General features: G+C 38.8%; 1 protein-coding gene across 1 annotated transcript in view; it reads left to right on the top strand.

The window, feature by feature from the left end:
* Positions 1 to 19,172, top strand: part of GRIN2A (glutamate ionotropic receptor NMDA type subunit 2A) — a 182,886-nt gene that overhangs the window by 141,878 nt on the left and 21,836 nt on the right. Inside the window, exon 10 of the mRNA XM_068422458.1 lies at positions 5,039 to 5,199. Coding sequence (XP_068278559.1) covers positions 5,039 to 5,199 — 161 coding nt within the window. The remainder of the gene's footprint in view (positions 1 to 5,038; positions 5,200 to 19,172) is intronic.

The raw sequence follows: 19,172 nt of genomic DNA, 5'->3' as shown, positions 1-19,172 counted from the left end.
TGCCAGGGCACCCTTATTTTCCTCTCTCTGCTGGCTGTGTGCCACTCTCACCTATGGGCTGGGAAAATGTCAGTATTTGTTCTGCTTTTGGCTAATAGCTTCCTTGTTTTTGTCATTTTTATCTTCCCTCTGCTAAGTAGGATTTTGTTTCCACAAAAAGCAAACTAAAAATAGAAAAATACTTGAATCAGGAAATACCATCTGCATTTGTGTGGTCTTCTGATCGTTTATTTGATCTGTGACTTTTGTTTTTATTTTACAGTTCTTCGGATTTTTCCTGAAGCATATAGAAATAAATCAGGGGAGCCGTGCCTTTTCCTATTAATTTAAACAAGCCAGAAGTCCAGAAAAGCAATAATCTATTTCAAAACATTCTTCTTGTCATACACAGGTTTTGCCTCCTCCACAATCCTGAGGTTTTGAGGATTTTAAAAATTCAAATAATTAAGGATAATTTATGAGATTATAATCTGATTCATGTTAAATTATTTTTCTCCCCTCTTTGCCTTGTTGCTCCACTGTTGTTAGTAGGGGAACAGTTGAGGAATTTGCAACAATTTTGCTGTTGTTCAGCACAGAACTCTGATCCTTGCTGCAAGCAAAGTGGTAATAGGCAGGGGCCAGTGAGAAGGCACAGAAGTATGGGTAAAATTAATTTTAAATTACTAATATCTGGGAGTTCAATAATTTTTTGGAAAAAAATCTGGGCTGGCAAATCATTTTACTCTTACTCCCTCTCCCCTTTATCCTACTGCCACAACTGAAGAGTCAAGCTCTTTTGTCAATGCTCTATTGTCAATGCAATAAAGTAGTCCCTGTTAGAGATACTGGGGTTTCTCAATCCAGGTCCATATATGATAGACTATAGAGAAGAGAAGCCAGGAAAAACCCCTTCTCTCTCTGAGCAGTCATCCCTGACCCTCACGTTCAATGTCTTCCCAGTCAGGGATTGGGTTACACTCCAGCTTCTGGTTCACCAGGTTTGCTGAACACATGATAACGTGTTCTTTACCCTTCTTGGCTTCAAGACCTCTTGACAGTTTCCTCAACCTTCATAATGTTGCTAATGAATTACTGGATGCCATGCCATCTATGTGTCACCCAGAAATACATGGCACAGCATGTACTGGAGGTACTAGGGGTGGGTGTTCATAAACTCAAACGATTCAGAATATGAGAAGAAAATTATATTTTGACATCCTTGCGTATGTAAAAGATTTTTAAAAGCTTTGTGTTCATAAAAGGTACGGAAAATGAGTCCAAAAGTATCCAGCAAAGCTGCTGTTTGTAGCACTTGTTACTTTTGAGACCATTTATGCCTTTTTCCTGTTGAGACCATTTATGCCTTTTTCCTGTAATGAAAGAGAGACAAGATTATTAAAGGAGTGTGTATAGCAGTGATCGGAATTGTCTTGCAAAGCATTTATCTGCTGCAATTCCTCCGCACAGTCACTTTTTAAGAAATGCCCCATGTGCATGTGGTCTAGGGGATTCTCTTGAACCTTAATAGGAAGCCTGAGTTATGCCATTTACAAGTTCTTTTTTTTTTTTTTTCAAGATTCACAGTATTCTTGTAATGTTGGCTTTATATTTTTGTGCACAAGATGGCACAAGTTCTGTAGTTACTCAGAAATATGTCTGTGTCAAAACAGAGCAGACTGGGGTCAAAAGGCAGCATGGATGATGGGGTAATTAGGGTGACCCTCTTACCACAATCCATCTTTCCACTTCAATATTAGACCTTTACAGTGCTTTTTGAGAGTTGTCAGACATGATATCGACTGCATTTCAGTAACTGATGATTATAATAATAGTCTTGGAATTACTGAACACAGTAGCTATATTTTTCAAAGATCAGAAATCATATTGTCACTGTTTTCCATCTGGTAAAAGAAGAAAGCAGAGAGTTCAAATATGGGTGTTTTTCTATTACTCCAAACCAGCCATAATTCCCATTAAAATCTGTGTTAGCAGAGGAAGAATATTTACTATTTTCTACTATTTTAGTAATGTTTTCCACAGTTCCTTAAAATACTCCAGAACAATAAGAAACAACTGCTCTGAGTACCAACCTTTTCAGGCAAACATGAAAATCTTCCTATTAAGTCAGTATTTAATGTTTGTGACAGATCACTTTACTGACTTTAATGAAATTGTCGGTTTTATTAAGGCACATAGGTAAAACAAAACAAAAGCAATAGGACTGTTTCCTCAGCTCAGCCACCCTGGCTGGGATTCCTAGATCAGTAGGATTGGAGTTGTGTTACCATGTGCTGCAGTTCTGCGCCGCTGGCAAAGCATGGGGAAACAAGAATGAATTGATTAGTCTTCTGAATAACAGTAGATCTCTCCACAATTATGATTCAAGCAGGGGGCTTGTGCATTCAATTTAAGGTTTTTATTAGTGATTTAAAAAAATTAGCATTTCAGAAAATGTCTAGGAAGAAAATTGCTTCCTAGCAGACATGGTATATTTTATTTCCCATCATGGGGTTTCAGGGAAAACAAGTGCATGTAGAGACTTGATGCTTTTTTCTTTCTTGTCTCATGCCTGCCACATAGATCTCTGTTGCAATCACAGAGCCTAGATGCTTCTCCAGGGCATGTCAGTTCACAGAATAGAAGTTTAAAATTATTGATGAGAACTTTATACACTTTAGATATGAGTGCACTGTCAGTAAAAAGATTTTAAACTCTTTCTTTCTCCTCCACAAGTAGTCTGTGAGCAGGCAGTAGTAGCAGACAATCACTTCCAAAAAATTATCTCCTTGTGACTGTTAAAATTGGTTGGTTAGGTGTCTTATGCCAAGAAATTCCAGTCCATGGATGGTGTTTGGAACTATTTATCTCTCTGAATTTTCTGTATTTGAACTCCTTGTATGAATTATTTCATCACTTGAATTGCTTGTTATCGCCATGATCTTTGAATGAACTAGTACTTTGTTTTAAGCTTTGCTCTCTTGTAGAAATATTTTCCATGAATGTTCAATTCGGGACAGATACCTCAATTCCTTCAACCATTCCTGTGGGAGGAAACTCCTCCCAAAAACTTAACGCATACGAACGTTCTTGAAAAGTGAGAATATGCAGAACTAAACTCCATTTCTAAATTACCAGGACACTTCACCATAACCTTCCCCTGCCGTATCCCAGGATTAGGAATTGAGCTTGCAGAATAGTAACCACAGTTGAATTTCAAAAAAGTAGCAGCTGTATGAGCAGCAGCAGTTTTTACAGGTCTTGAAATCACCATTGTTTCTTTAATTATTTTTTTTCCAGTTCTGTTGATTGGAAGATTTGATACAGACATTAGAAGATACTGGAAGCCATCTCACTACTTCAGGGATTAATTATCTGTAGATTTGAATAAAGTTAATAGCAAGCTACCTCTATATCAGTAGAATCTCTGGACATGGATTTAAGTGCAGGATTTATCTCAGTGTTGCATAATAAACATAAGGAGATAGCAAATATAGACTAAGAACCGTGACTAGTATGCAGCGTAATTTTAGTGCATGGGTCAATTAGTATGTGTAAAGTAGTAGCAAAGTAATAATTTAAACAGTTACGCTGTGAAAAGGGAAAATGAGAAAAGTAAGACATCTGTTAGATAAATGAATAGAGAAAAATAGAGTTCATTCCTGTATGCTTTGTCAAAATATGCTTAATTAAAATGAAGCATTTAATTGTAGTTCTGTAACGTGAAAATATTGTTGCAGGAATAGTTTCACAGTCAAAGTTTGATGGAATTGAAAATATTCCCAGTTTTTATATGAGCCTGTTTGTATTCTCTTTTCAAATTGGCACTGGATGCTGGGAATTCTTGATGCCCTGAGACAAAACTTTAAAAAGAAAAGTGTTACATATGTAGCCCAAAGGAAGCAGCAGTGGTATAAATATTAGCTGTCTCTTGCAGCATAGGGTATATAGATTGCTCTTCTAACTTCAACAGTAAAAAGAGAGTGCATTTTACCATGGAATTAATGGGTCACTGGTTTTACCAATGCTCAATTGAATTTCCTCATTAGCCAATAGTTCCTCTAATGTGCGTGGCCTTTTTCATTTATTGCTTAAAGAAACATTTTAACTTAATCCTAAAGCGTCACTTGCTATTTAAAGGGAGATATTGAAAAAGCACATATAAAATTTTCTGGTCTGTTAGCAAACCTTTATGTGAGATTATCTGAATGATTTCCCAATCTGAAACCAAACCTGAGTGTGCTCTGAGCTATGCTGATCCTTTGCAGATATTCCCTGGTGTGTTTGTCTGTGCTGATGCAACAGTGATATAGAGGGTAAAACTGTAGAATAACCCTATATGGCATCAAGCAAATGGTTTGTAGTTTTAAATTGGAGGAATAAATAGGGACTAGGATTATAGGTGTGAGAGCTCCAGAAGCCCTTTTCATGTCAAGTGATGTAGCTGCTGAGCCCCTGGGGAGGATGCAAGAACTTTTATTCCCCTTGGATGATGGCGGTGGAAGGAAAGGCAGCCCACGCCCTGTCCCTTCCTGAGCTCAGGCTTCCTGCCGTTGCCTGCGCCCCTCCGGGAGCAGTGCGTCAGGCTCCCTGTCAAGCACTGCAAATGATCCTTTAGCTGCCTTTGTGTGGGGCCCCACAATGTCTCAACTGAGATGAAGGTGTGAAATGACTACCACAAAATACTGTTTCCTTTTGATTGCTGTTTATCAGTGTGTCTGCTTGTAGTTTGGGTTCTCTAGGGAGACGTTGGCAGATGAGGAACATCTTCTGGTATCTCTCTGCTCCAGTTTCTGCAGTCCTGCCATATCACAATGCATGGGAGAAAGTCCCATTGGAGTGGTGACATTGAGCTGTTTTTACTTTGGGTGTAGATGTCTCTGTAAGTTCAGCCAGTGTGAAGACACAGCTTCTGCTATAATAGAGCTGAATTAACCCACAGCATTTGCCTAGAAGAAATTTGAGGCAGCTTATACAGCTTCTGTTTTTTTCAACCTGAAATTGCCCTTCTTCGCATTTTGAACGCCTGAAACACTTTGTTTTTCCCTTTTCTCTTTAGTTTCAAAGGCCGTATGATTATTCACCTCCTTTTCGATTTGGAACGGTCCCAAATGGAAGCACAGAGAGGAATATCAGAAACAACTACCCTGATATGCACCTTTACATGACGAAGTATAATCAGAAGGGAGTTGAAGATGCCTTGGTCAGCTTGAAAACTGGGTAAGCTTTTCCTGTTAGTTTTAAAGAATACTGTAGACGTTGCAGAAACTGAGAAATATTGATCTGTACTTGCTGTGATACTGAGCGGACTGATGTCAGGCATGCTGTATAGTACATGGCTCTTTTTTTTGTTTTCAACTGCACTGTACAGATATCGGAAAGGCAAATGATTGCCTGTGATTTGTATGACTTTTAAAATTGCATGGAAGCTTCGATATCCTATGTACAATAGATTCAAAGGGCAGAATTGGTATTTCTCAAATTAAAGAGAGATGATACAGATGGACCTGGATTCGGGTGAGGGCTCAACACAGAACGTGATGTTTTGTACAGCCTCTTGTTATCTTTGCAGAACTCTCTCTCACAGGAATGTGCTTTTGCAGGGTGAATTTCTGACAAAGTTGTTTGGCTGGTGTGCAATTACTTAGTGTTTCTTTTCAACCTCCTATCCCTTTGTTGTGCTTTTAGGTCCACTCTTACGTTTTTCTTCCCTCCTCTAATTAGCATGGCCCTGTAGATTTACTGTCACATGTGAAGTATTGGCTTTGATCTTTGCAAAATCTGTTGAGATAGTCTCAAATGCACTATCTAAACCTGCTTCTGGAAATCTTGGTAAATATTCTGGCAAATATGATTTTCCCTCTTCCTTAAGATCTGAGATTTAGACTTGAGTGCCATCCATCCTTTTCTCTCTCTGAAGTAGCCCATTCCGCCTGGTTGGACAGAGAGACTGGATTTTCATTCTTAATCCTCAAAAGGTATGAGAGTGACTCACTCCTTGTATCAGTATTCATCTGGGTGACAGGAATGTGCTAGGTCTAGTAATCTTTTCTAAGCATATAGGCTTGATAATAGCATGTGTAGTTTTGTTAATAATACTAGATTACAATAATCATAATATATCAATATATTTTGTATAGATTTGTTTTGTTTTGAAGTGAGAAGGCCAAGTTACCCGTAGTGGATTTAAGGACATCTACTCCAGTGACTGTTTCAAGGCATATCTCCCCTGCTATTATTTATGGTGAACACAGGACACATTTCTTCCTATACTAAATTAAGCTGTTACTTTTGGCCCTTTTTTTGGGAGCTGCTTGTCCTTGTAATTTTTACTCTCCTTCTCCCAGACATGTAGGGCATTGTAACATATTTCTTATGCAAAAAACCCTGAAGTCCCCAAATCTTTCGTTAGAGTGCACATTCCCTTCTTTAAAAGTTATCCTTCCTACTGTTTCCTTCTCCAGTGTCTCCATATTGCTATCTGGACCCTCTCTGTTGTCATTTCTCAAGACATTCTCAACTGGCATTTCTCAAGCATGGTTTGTCCCATCCTAAGATACACATGTAACATAACGTGAGATGAACGTTGTTCAAGGTCTTCCAAACTGGAGGCAGAGCTCCTGCTCCGACCAAGCCTGTTCAAGTTATATTTCCTGGATGACAGCAAAATTATGTATTATATATAGTCAGCTGAATGCTACCATTCCTGCTGTGGATTTTTAAAGAAGTAGCTACCCTTAATTTCAACCATTTCTCTGGCTTGTTCAGTTGGATGGATAGTTTATTTAGGGAATGTGCATTCCTTGTACTTTTCAGCAACCATTTGTGTTACTGAAAACCCTGAAAAACTGCTGTTAGCTTTAAAATCAGGCCACCTGTCAGACACTTAAGCATGAAAAGAGGGGGGCTACCTGACTGCAGGGGTGTTCAGGACATTGACTAAAACTCAGGCTGGCTGCTCTTGTGCCGGCTGCTGCTCTTCCTCAAAAGCTTTACTCCTTTTGACAGCATAAGCTATTCATTTTTTATAGATTTTTCTTTTTTCCCCCGCTGGTGTTTCTTTCCTCTTCTAAGTGATTTCTCAGTGTGGACACCCCTAGGTGTCTACCTTGCTCCCTTTGACTGACATTTCTGTAGCAGATGGTGCAAATAAGCTGCCATGTGTTTTCCGGATCAATATAAGTAACTGCTACATACAGCTGTGCTCCTTAGTATTTTGTCCCATGGCACCTACAGAAGGATTAAACAGCACGCCATCAGCTGCTGAAGTTTCCCACAATAGACGTGTCACTTTGTGTTTGCTTGTATCACAGGTTTGGACGTTCCAGCAGGAAAGTAGTGTCAAGCAGGCTTACGTATTTTCTGCCATCGGTTTCTGCAGAGCAAGAACTGCGCAAAGACCCGATCAATGTGGTAATTGTGGGCAGTAAACTCTGTTACAGATCAGGCAGCATGAGCGTACCTTCTTTTTGCCTCAGAGTGGTTTTTCTCTGGAAAGATGATTTCATTTAGGTGACCAAACCAGTCAGGCTCTGTCATCCTCACCTGTCACTTGTACCTTGAGCCCACCCAGCTTTTCCTTTTTGCTAAGATGTTTGTTGAGGATGTGATGCAGTTCCTGTGGCTGACACCTCAGGGATCTCTGGAGCTAAAAGTGTCCTGAATGAGAGAGATGAGACTGTATAAGATGGGACTGTACTAACTTGCATTCTCTGTAGGGAGGAGAATAGAAAAGCATGAATAAGTATTTTGTAGTGTATTACAATTGCTTGCCTCTTCTTTTTCTCCAGGCTCATACTCTTCAAAAACATCATTTTCACTTTTTCTACCAAATTTTCTGTTCTGTTCCTCAGTTAACATAACTGTTTTCTCATTTTTTATATACCCATGCTGTATCTTCTTCCTTTTTCCCTCATGAATTATTTGACCAGATTTTTCTCTCTTCCATGTAAAGTTTGCCCTTTCACCCTTATCTAGACTTGATCAAACTTTCTCCTTCCCTGCTTTGCTTGATCCCATGATTTTTTAATACGTCTTGCCCCATGGAGCTTATGTTGCTACTGCTTTCTTGAGGATGACCTGTCTCTTCTTCCTCAAACTGCTTCTGCTTCCAAGCAAATATACAATTTCTGTTTTCCTCAGTATGTATGTGTCCTGCTTACCTTATTACAGCTATTTTGGCTGTTTTCATCTTTATCTCTTGTCAAAGCTATTCCTGTACTTCTATTTTCTTTTTTTTCATCCTAATCATTAGTAGCATACAACAAGCCATTTTTCTTACATATGGTAAAGCTTGCTGCTTCTGCAGAGTTTTTTGAAGATGAACTACCTGGTAATTATAGACTCATAGACTATAGACGTGGGAAGGACTTGCAAAGATTGTCTGGTTGATACTGGTGCTGTGAGTCAAAATAAATAGTACCTGTGTTATTCCTGAAGAATGTTTGTGTAACCTTATATGTATTTCCAATCTCACTTTTAAAACCTCTTTTGCTTAATTGAAGACATAAGATTTTGTCCCCTTTAATTTCCTATATATAGTGTTTGATTCTAATTTTAAGGTGGAGCAAAAAGTACCAGTGATCAGGCAATACTTAATGACTGAATAATGCTGCACATGTGGCATCTGATCTAAACAGAATCAAACTATCAAGTAGTCTTTTGTCACAGTTCGGTCTGGTTTTGTTGTATCTCATACTCTTAAGTCTTTAGATCAACTTTAGTTAGCATTGACCTCTTGGGATGTATTGGGAATATCTTGATCTTTGAGAGCATCAAGTTTAATACATAATGTTATTGAGTTGAACTGGAAGGAGAAAGTGGGAAGGAGACAAGCATAAAGCTTCAGATGCACAGATTTCTCTAAGATGTCTTTTTTTGTTGGAGACATGCTCATGTCCCTTTCCTCATTCTGAAAACAAATTAAAAAACATACTGTTTTTTTTTTTTCTTGCTTTCTCACAAGAAGTGAAAAATCAGCTACCTGAGTCCAGTTGCTAACGTGGCCAGGAAAAACCTCAAGGGCAGAAATACGGATAGGAATGTGTATAAAATAAATTATGTTCCTGACCTCTTGTCAAAAGTCTTATTTCTGAGATTCATAGATACAGTTCTCAGCCGCTGAAACATGATTTGAACAAACAGCAGAACTTTCTGTACTCCATTTAATAACTAAAAGTATGTTTGCAACCAGGCCTGTTAAAAGGGAGCAAATTTATGCATCTTGTTACAGAAATACTACTTAATATTTTTCAAAATGGTAAAGTATTGTCCCTCCTTCGATGCAGTTTAGTACTGAAAGTAATCACGGTCTTACAAGCTTGTCAAAAAAAAAAAAGCTAGTTTGTCCCTGAATTTTATGCATATAAGGGATCCGTTGAACCACGTGTGCTGTGCTACCTGCAGAGCTTCAGATTGCTCTTTAGGCAGCACTGAGCAGCTCAGGAATCCTCCAGAGTTTTTTGTTCCTTTTCCTCAATGAAAACAGAAATGGCGGTTATTTTCCTGAGTATTATTCAGAAGAGTAAAGTCTGGAAGACATTAGCTAATACATTCTTGGTGGGGGAAGTTCAGCTCTGTTAGAGCAGTGGTGGCTCTTCTGTGTTCTTTAGATGTTTATTGATCAAATAAAGTTCTAAAAATGCATTGCAAGCATTTCTGTCTATGCTGTGTTTAATTAATCTACATTTCTAGAACCCTCTGTACCAGAGAGACGGATCCTATTGATTTTGCTTCTTGAAGAGTGAGGAAGCCTTCGAATAGGAAGCAGTTAATTATTGTGTTATGTTTACAGTGACTGTTTTGAGTTTGTTTGCTTCTGTTTGCCTTGCTATATTTTTCCAGAAGAGGTTATAGTTTCAGAATGCTATCTTTTTGCAAGCAAAACAACTGTACCTGTTTTAATTCTCTGGTACAGGTTGTATCAGCTTGTAGCTGGTGAGTTTGCATGAAGTGTTTCTCTGTGTATGAGCGTTCTGCTGCTGTAAAACTGTCAAGAGGAGAAAATGCAATGTCAATAAACTGGAAATGCGTTTCATGTTCTCACCTTTGCCTCAGCACATCTCCACTGGAATATTGTCTGGGATTTAACTGCCAATAGCTGAAATTAGAAAATTTAATTGAGAGACTCTCTTCTTACTATAGAGATAAAATGGGAAACTTTCACTTGCCTATTGCCCGTCACTGACGAATGCATCTAATTTTTTCTTCACTTCCTTAATTTTCCTGGATATGAGGACTGCAGCTGAGGATCATGCAGTGTACATCTTGTTTCAAGAAAAGAGATGGTCTAACTGATGCTGTGTTATGGCAGCCTATTGATGTGAGGATTTTATTTCAGTTTCATTGCAAAAAGCTGAGAATATAACTTGTTTCAAGGAAACTGCTGTGATGAATCCCTTTCATTCCACAGGCAAGCAGCCCCTTGTTGTACAGCTGCAGACCCCCTCGCTGTAGTGAGAGGTTTTCAGTTTTTATCTACAGCCACAGCTGTGACTATATATTCAGGGATTTGATGCTAAAGTTTACTTGGGACTCCATCTGCCTTCCTGTTAAAGATTGCAATGTTTGGTAGTTTATACACATCAAGTTTAACACCTTGTTCCCTAGTCATCTGTGGCATTCTGGCAGAAATACGAAGCTGCTTGGAAGGAATGCCACGGTGGTGGCATTTCTGCACCGCCGGAGCCTCGGCGGGTACAGCCTCAGGTGCGGCAGGTTATCGAATTTGAGCTGTCCCCCGAGGAGATGCTACCGGCCTGCAGGCGTGACCTGAGCCGCGACAGGAACATGGGATGATTCTATTCCTCAGCATTTTTAATGACAAATAATAATGCTGGAAGAAACACCTGGAAGTATCTAACTGAGCAGGGGGAATGCCATGAGAAGTTATTTCCTCCCCGCAAGCACACGCCGCATGTGAAAACAGCGATATGATTAGTAATATTTCGTTTTAGAATCCAATGGTAGTAAGCAGAGAAAATGCGAGAAAAGACCCTAGAAGGCTCTGGTGCCCTTTTAACTCTCAATCTCTGCGTTTATTGGCCTGAATTGGATTTTTGTTGTGCTCACAGTGCTCATGAATCCACTTCACAGCTTTGCACACCCTGTTATTTGCTGAACAAACTGGTCAGAGGCTGTGCTGGCAGCTTCTGCAGCGTGGCACAGCGTAACCCGGGGGCAAACAGCTCTTTTTCTGTCAGACGGAACACAATTCAGATTGTGCCCAGCAGGGCCTTCTGTTAATTAGGTCTGTCAATTAAAGTGGTGGTGTGCCTAAATTAAAAAAACAAAACAAACTTGTCTTTCAGGCAGCCATCTGACATCTTCACTTGTATGCAAAAACAATATCAATATTTTTTGCAATATTTTCAATTTATTTTTGCAGAAAAATTGTTGTCAAAGGAAAAACTTTCCAGTTTTTATTCTTTCTGTGGTTAATACATTTTCACCTAAAAAGAGGAGGGAAAGCTATGAGAGAAATTACCTGTTTGGGAGAAAAAAGATATATTTTAATTTTTCATAAAGAGCACAAGCTCTTCATCATTCTTGTGGGCAGATAGTAACAGCTTGCAACTGGAACTCAAAGAAATGTTCAGCAGACATAAATTTTTAAACTTTTAATCTAGTGGCTCAATATTTTTTGGCTGTTTCTGATTGACAACACCTTACAGTATTTGTAATTGAGAATATTCCCTCTTTTCTTAGACTTTTAATGCTACAGTACATATAGCAATTCTTTTACCAAATTTTTAAGAAATTGCCAGAGATGGTTCACTCTCAAGTGTATTTAAGGGAGAAAGGGAAAGGTCGGTGGGCATGAGATATCTGTAGTCTGTAATAATTTATGGCTTGCAGCCCTCCTTGATGCCTGTTATGATTCATGAAGAGAGAAACTGTGCTGGAGACAGTTTTAGCACAAGCACTACTTCATGCAACTGAATTTAAAAATAATGTATAAAATCCTTAATATCCAGCTATCATTCTAAGAACATGGTATTTTCCTGCTTTCTTGTGGCCTGCTCATCAAAGCTCTCTATTCCTAGCCTGCTTGGGTTTTGTGTTTTTCACAAGCTTCAAAAACAGGATTAAAAAATCAAATACAGCAACTGAAATAACCAGTTTTTAGATGGTTGATCCTTGCTCCAGTCACATCTTTAATATGTCACTGAAGCAGCAGCCTGTAGTTGAAGTGTGTACTGATCTTAATGAAGAGGGAATGATGTTCTCCTCTTTCAAAGTGTCTTTCAAACTGTGAAAGCCTTAGACATCTTTTGGGATAATCAAAATTCACCAGTTAAAACTATTGAAACTGAAACTTTTTTATTCACATGTGATTGGAAAAATATTTTCCTGAGTCTGCAGCTGATGTTACTACAACAAAACCTATAATTTAAGTTAGGGATTAGCCTTTTTTTTTTTTTTTTTTTAAAGGAGAGTACTGAGTGATGAATCCAATTTGTATCTCTAAATATTGTTTCATTAAGGAGAAATGTTTAAGAAAATTACTGTCCGTGTTTTCATCAGATCTATAGGATATTAATTTAAAAGATTTTTGTCAGACCCTGAAAGGGCAAATTGTTGTGCCAGGTGATCATTCCTTTCAGGGGGTGATAAATCCAAAATGTGAATGTGACATAAGATGAGAAATTAATATTTCAGATAATTCACTGTCAATGGTACTTGTAACTAATGGTCAGGCTGTTTTGGACGGTGTTGGTGGCTGACACTTAGAAGCATCCATTTCTGCAGCTGGTCTGAAAGACAAAATAAAAAATTCAATAGAGCTGTGAGACAGGACCATGGGAACTCCTTAGAAAAAAGCTGAACTGAACTTTATTTTTTCTCAGTCAAATAAAATCTGAAACCGAGCCAGACCATATCTGAAGCACTGATAAGTTCAGGCAACTTTTGCTGTAAATTGTGTATAAAGTATCATATTTTATGCCTGCATACTTTCTGCCTCATAGCTGGAGTAGGAATAGAGATGGAAAATACTTTCAGAAATCGTTGTTCTGTAGTACTCTCTAGTGCTGACAAGTTAAAATAATCCCAAGTGTAGGCCACTTAAGATTTTTTTTTTTGTTTTGTTTAAGTGAAAGTGAACATCAGTTGGTCTCTCCTCTTTGTTCTCTCCTCCCTCTCATAGTGTGTGTGTCTCTCTCTCTTTTCCCTGTTTGACACCAGACCTTTGTAAAGTTCAGTAATGAGTGACAGATAGTGCATTTGTGGAGTTAAATTGGCATAGTGACATTCTGGAGATCAGGTGTTGTGAATACCAAAATTAAAACAAGCTTAGAAAGAAACTGAAGGAATTGGTGGAAGGTGAATGATTTGGCAGCTGTTAAACATAATGGAGCTTCATACAGCCTGTAGCTCATGAAATATCCATTCATCTGAAGCCAAGAAGATATATTCAGGGATAATAACATCCATACGTGCCTTGTGTCTTTTATTCCTCCTTAAGCATCTATTGTTTGCTAGTGTCATAGATAATCGGGGCCTAAGTCTAAGCCAAAGAGGATCTACTGCCCATGTATGGATATTCCTAATATATATACCTGTGGGGAAACTTGTAAGTCAAACATCACTGAACAAAGATCCAAAACTACCTGGGAGAGCAAGATGTTTGCCATGCTCCAGAATGTCTATTTATCCCTATCAATTTTGACAGTAAGTACTAAATTATTGTACAAATTCAAATACACTTTCATAAAAAACCACCTGAAGGAGCTAATAATGTCAGTAATTATTTTCTTCCAGACATTCTGTAAAAAAGAAATTCTTCTAAACAGTTTGGCCCACTCACTATTTTCTCTCCTGGTTTACTGGGTTCAGGCAACTTCTGCAATCGATAACTTGATTTAGTTTGGCATCAGATGGCTGGGGTAACTTCATTTCAATTTACTTTATGATCCTTTCTTTTGGACTTCAATCTAATATTAATTTCAGTGTTCATTCTAACATTCATTTTGGTATTGCACTCTGAGGGGAATGATTTTCAATTGATATTACAACTTTAGTCACCCAAGCTAGGAACTGGAAAGCTGTTTTGCAACTGGGCAATTGCTATTTGTGCCAAAAGGCTGCAGAGATATGAAAACATTTAAATTTACTGTTCCATCTAGGCAGATTTTTTGGAGGATCTGTTCACTAAAGTACTAATTCTGAATTCTAATGGCTTAAAAGAAATGCGTGCCTGAATCAGCACAGCTTTCCTGCTTCTGCTGCTAGCGTTGCTGCTGAAGTGAGTGGAGTGCAGGGTTTGGACTACAAAGTGCCACCGAGCCAGCAGCACAGAGGTGAAGACTTCCTATGGCGTCTCCATTTGTGGCAGGATTTGCTGGCACCAGTTTTTCTGATGGCTGATCCCTGTTTCCCTGTCACTTGCTGTCCTTTCAAGAAATGCAGTTTTTCTCACATTCTTGTATTTCTTCCACGTGTGTTGGAAAGTCTAAATAAATAATGGACTGGGCAGAACTTAATGTGCTGTTCCAGGGGACTTCTGGGGGAGGTTGGTTCTTACAGGCTTTGAAGAACAGGCAAATACTAATATTGGCATTTAGAAGGTTATTGGGATCTGAGAAGGCACTCGTTGAAATGTCTGAGGTAGCTCATACCTCAATCGTTTCAAGATATCTATAAACAGAAGCAGACATCATCATGTCCTTTTAAGCTGGGTCACATTTTCAGGAATTTCTTCGTGGCCACAAGGTATATGTGCTGCCTTCCACCCCCACCCCCGCAAAAGGAAAAAAAAGCCAGTCTCTCCTGTTCAGCTGATCCATAGCAACTTGCCTCTAGGAAAAAAATCATTTATAGTAATTTATTTCTAATTCCTTTACTCAGTACCTGGGTGGTCTTCTGTTTTTTTGAAAAACAGGTTATCTCTATTACCATTTTTTAGGTAATGCAGTTATCTCCCTAATGTCTTTAAATATTATAAAATACTTGGAAATAAAATGAGCAGCTGAAAGTAGCTATCTCCCATCTAACCCCTCTTCTTTTGAGAAGAAGCTATTCTAAGTTTTAGTATTCATTTGATTTGGGGATGAGATCAGGTGCTTGGTGAAATGTGCTGAATTTATCCTTCATTATGCTATTGTAACTGGGACAAAACCTTTAATCTAAAAATATATTCCCCCTACTCGGCTTTTCAAATTTTGTGTTTTGATAAACTGACGCTTTGCAAGTACTTCATTGCCTGGCTTCTGAGACTTGAAGTGGGACACTATTCCATTGCATAAATTAATCACACTAAATTTTCCATTACTGTGTTGCTAAGGGAGATGTTACAGGGACTGGGAAGGTGGGTGGACAGAGGGGTGGTGAATGGGAGCCCCTGTGAGTGAGGGGAGTGAATATGCCTGTTCAGGTAACCACAGCCAAGTGATGCAGGAAGGTTCACAGCGGCTTTTCTGGCAGCCTGAGATTGCTCTGACAGGGGAGGTGAAGCCTCCACAATCTCTCACGATGGTGTTAATGTCTGTCAGAGCTTGCTCTTTCCAATTTTGTGTCTACACTTTGTGTGAAGATTGAAGTGAGGACAGTTTGAGCTGGGAGAAAAGTTGAAAGCTCGTTCCCTGCTAATGAGTTCATCAGTTAACTGGATTAAACTTTGCTAACCCGCATTGTTGCGGGGGGGTGGTTGTTAAATTTTCCCCTAATGAGTTGGCATTGTCAAGATGTCAAGAAATCCATCCAGTGTATGTGAACTTAACATCCGCGTGGAGCTATTTGAATATGTGCTATAAGATAAAGTCACTGCTGGTGATGAAGTGCCATCAGATAACCTGGGTAAAAGAAATCATCAGTCCTTCATGCTAAAGGTTAAATATCTGCTTCTCTTGCTCCAGCAATATCAAAGTGTCACTTTAAAGTACTTTCATTGAAGCCTCGTTTACAGAGCAGCCTCTTGCCCTTTGATTGCTGTGTCATTCCATAGGGACCTTTTGGCATTAGATCCCCTGGACCCATGGTTTGAGAGATGTACAAATCACAGTTGGGTCTCTCATTGTGCTTACTTGACATACTCTCTTTTATCCGTTCTGTGGATAAATAAGGGGTAAAATGTAAATTATTACATTTGTAATACGTCTGTAAATCTCTAATGTAAATCCATCATATTTTAAAGCCAGTGTTTTTGCACTTGCTGCATTCCCAGCAATAGTATTGATGATCTTTAAAATATATGCTTATGTTTAATCTAGCCTTAAGTGGATACCAGGTTTTTGCCTAATGTCAAATTATAAATGCTACTTTAAGGGTCATGTAAGACATCTATTCTGCAGACTTTTTAAAAGCAAAAAAAATGGGAAATAGTGTTTTTTTGCAGAATGTTTTGAAAATGAGCTGTGTCTCTCCAAAAACTATGTTTAGGAGACAAAACTTTAATAGGTAAAAGTGTTCTTGATGGTAAGGGGGTGAAGAGGGGAGCGTAAGGGTGGTGTTAAAAATACTGTTTGAGGATTCACTGACTTGCAGTCTGACATTTGTAATAAGAGAGTAATTTCAAATATTATGCTTTCAAAAGACATGACTGGAGCCTTAATAAACAGCTATGACACTTGCTATGTAATAATCTTTGTAGTCTCTTTTGCATTTATTTACAACCAAATTTGAGGAATAACATTTCAGGTTTTTAAGTCACCTAGGCAAATTTCGAAAATAGATGTGATTTCATTGTCTTTCCTCAGAATAACATTTATATAATTTATAATGAATAATTATTCTTAAATATGTAATTGGCCTTTAATTTTTCAGAACAAGCCCCAGAAGGTACACATTTGAGTTAAAAGGTACTCTTCATCAGAAATAATGTAGAAAAGTCATTGCGGTACAGCTGTTTGCAGCAAAATGAAGTGCAAGCAAATTGCGGCGATAGGGCACTTCATATGGCGCATGCATTCTGGTTTTGTGCAAGTCAAATCTGTGTTCGTAGTAATACAAAGCTTTTGTGTGGCCGTGAAAAGAACATATTTGGGGTGTTAGAAAACATAAAGAAATGAGAGTGAGAAAAATGGATTCTGAAGTTAATGTCTTGGATCTGACAGATGAACACTGTGCCTAATGGTACCCACTTTAGCAGGACATTAATTCTGCTGTGGATATTGTTTGGATTTACTGCAGTGGTTGCAGACTGGGAAGTGACTTCAGTCATGCTTCAGTTTCTCTGATCCTCAGTGGAAATGCAGTATTCTTTATTCCATAGACTCCAGAGCTTGACAGTAAAATAGAAGAATGTGAATAAACAGGACTGCATAAAAGCATCCCTCTCGTTTTCTGAATACTATGGCACGGGTCATAGCAGGACATAAAGTAACTGGAAGAGACTGATTTGTAGTGTGCCGGATTACTGTTTGTGTCTCCAGAACTACTGAGCAGATTGCCCATTTAGATTTTTTCCCTCTTCTTTCCATCAAGAAAGCAAAATTGCTGAAGGATCATGTAGTTGATTAAGGAAACAAAGTAATATTTTCCAAGTGAACTGTACTTCTGTTGTTGAGGAAGAAGCTATGACTAATAAAGGGGCATTTTCCTAATCCTGCTTTTCAGTTTTCATCGTAGTAATTTGGTGAAAAGTATGTGCCAATAATAAAGATGGCGAAAATTATAGGGAAGTGTTTTCAGCTTTTCTGAAATTACTTTTCTGTACCTTTTCCTCTAACTTTAATTTTCTTTATACAGGCATTTTTGAATGTCTACAGCAACATTTTAGAGAATGGGTTTTTGTAATAGCTATTCTGATTTTTCAACTCTTATACTTCTTGGTGACTCATAAATTTTAGGTACGAGACTGTCCACATTTGTTTTTCACTGATCTCCCATTTCAAATTATTACATTCAGTAATGCTCTTCTGGGTTTTTTTAGAACTGTTCCAATTCATAATTTCATAACACCTGATGTTCTATGCTGTGTGAGCTAAAATTTCACCCACCCCCTTTCTTCTTTGTGCATGCTAGGTAACGAAGGACGTTTGCCTTTGTAGTCTCTCATATAAATATTCCAAAATGTTTATTTTCTCTCCTACCCAGGATTATTGCAGTAGTTCAGAGGAAGTTTACAAACCTGCCCGTTGCTCAGATGAGTCATGACACTGTAGTCCTGCTCCTCTGCATTCACTGAAGATGCCTGGCGCTTTTGGCTAGTTCATGGCAGTTATAAATCGTTTCTTGCTGCGTTCCAGTTTCTGTAGTTTTCTTTCATCTTTCTAATAATTCTTAGCAGTTTATTTAAACCTACACAATGTGACCAAGCTTTTTGCCCGCTGAAGTGGCTGCACTGAAATGACAAGTTAATTGATTCTTTTTTACATGACTAAGGTTTGCGAGAGGCTTTGAGCCTTTCTTGGTGTAAGGTGCGGTACTCAGTGCACATAAGCTGTTTTACAGTGAATATGTAACTTAGGAAGCAGAGTGGTCAGCGCTCAGACCAATACAAAGCTGCTCAGCTCTGTAGCACAGAAGAATTTTGCTGCTGTGAGAACAAAGATCCTGGGGCTTGCCAGTCCGTCTGTAGAAAAGGAAGAGAAAAAAGAAAAGGGTGAGATGGAGCACAGATCCAGGCTTGCCAGTCCTGCCTGGAGAATGGCACGACAAGGATGGGCTACTGCATCCAGCAGTCACTGCTGTGCACGCAGCCTGGCTCTTCCATCAGTGCCAAGCAAAACAGCAGATGCAGCTTTCCTGACACAGACGTAGCAGGAAGGAAAGTCCTCCGCAGCCCCAGCAGCCTGCTGCCCTGCGCAAATGCCTGCTTTGTCTTCTTCTGGAGAAGACTGCTCTCTGCCATCTTTGCAAACAATTGGGAAAGGGTCAAGTTTTTGGACTTGCCCAGATTTGGCTGTCTCGTTTTTGGAGACTCTTACTGAGGAATGTTTAAAGTTGTCTGAAAGTCCTTAAAAAGTCAGGGTGTCAGGAAATTCAACCCCGGTGATGAAAGAGTTGGTTGCCCTAACATCTGAGAGCTTCTTTCATGGCTTGTTACTCCCTGCCCATGCTGCAGGGGTACTTCATGTTCTGAAGCTTTGCTTTGCAAGGAATCATACTTCTGTAATCAGCACATGGTGAAGAGATAATGAAGCCTTGAGAGGTTATAAGATTTATGTTGGAAATGGAGAAGATATATTCTGAATATGAGTTTGTATTTGTAGACAGGAAGACCTTTTCAGGGCAATCAACTTTTTGATTTACAG

The sequence above is a fragment of the Nyctibius grandis genome, chromosome Z, assembly GCF_013368605.1.
Source record: "Nyctibius grandis isolate bNycGra1 chromosome Z, bNycGra1.pri, whole genome shotgun sequence".
In the NCBI taxonomy this organism is placed as follows: Eukaryota; Metazoa; Chordata; class Aves; order Nyctibiiformes; family Nyctibiidae; genus Nyctibius; species Nyctibius grandis.
Note: the sequence above shows the minus strand (reverse complement) of the source record. Positions and strands in the feature narration are given on the sequence as shown.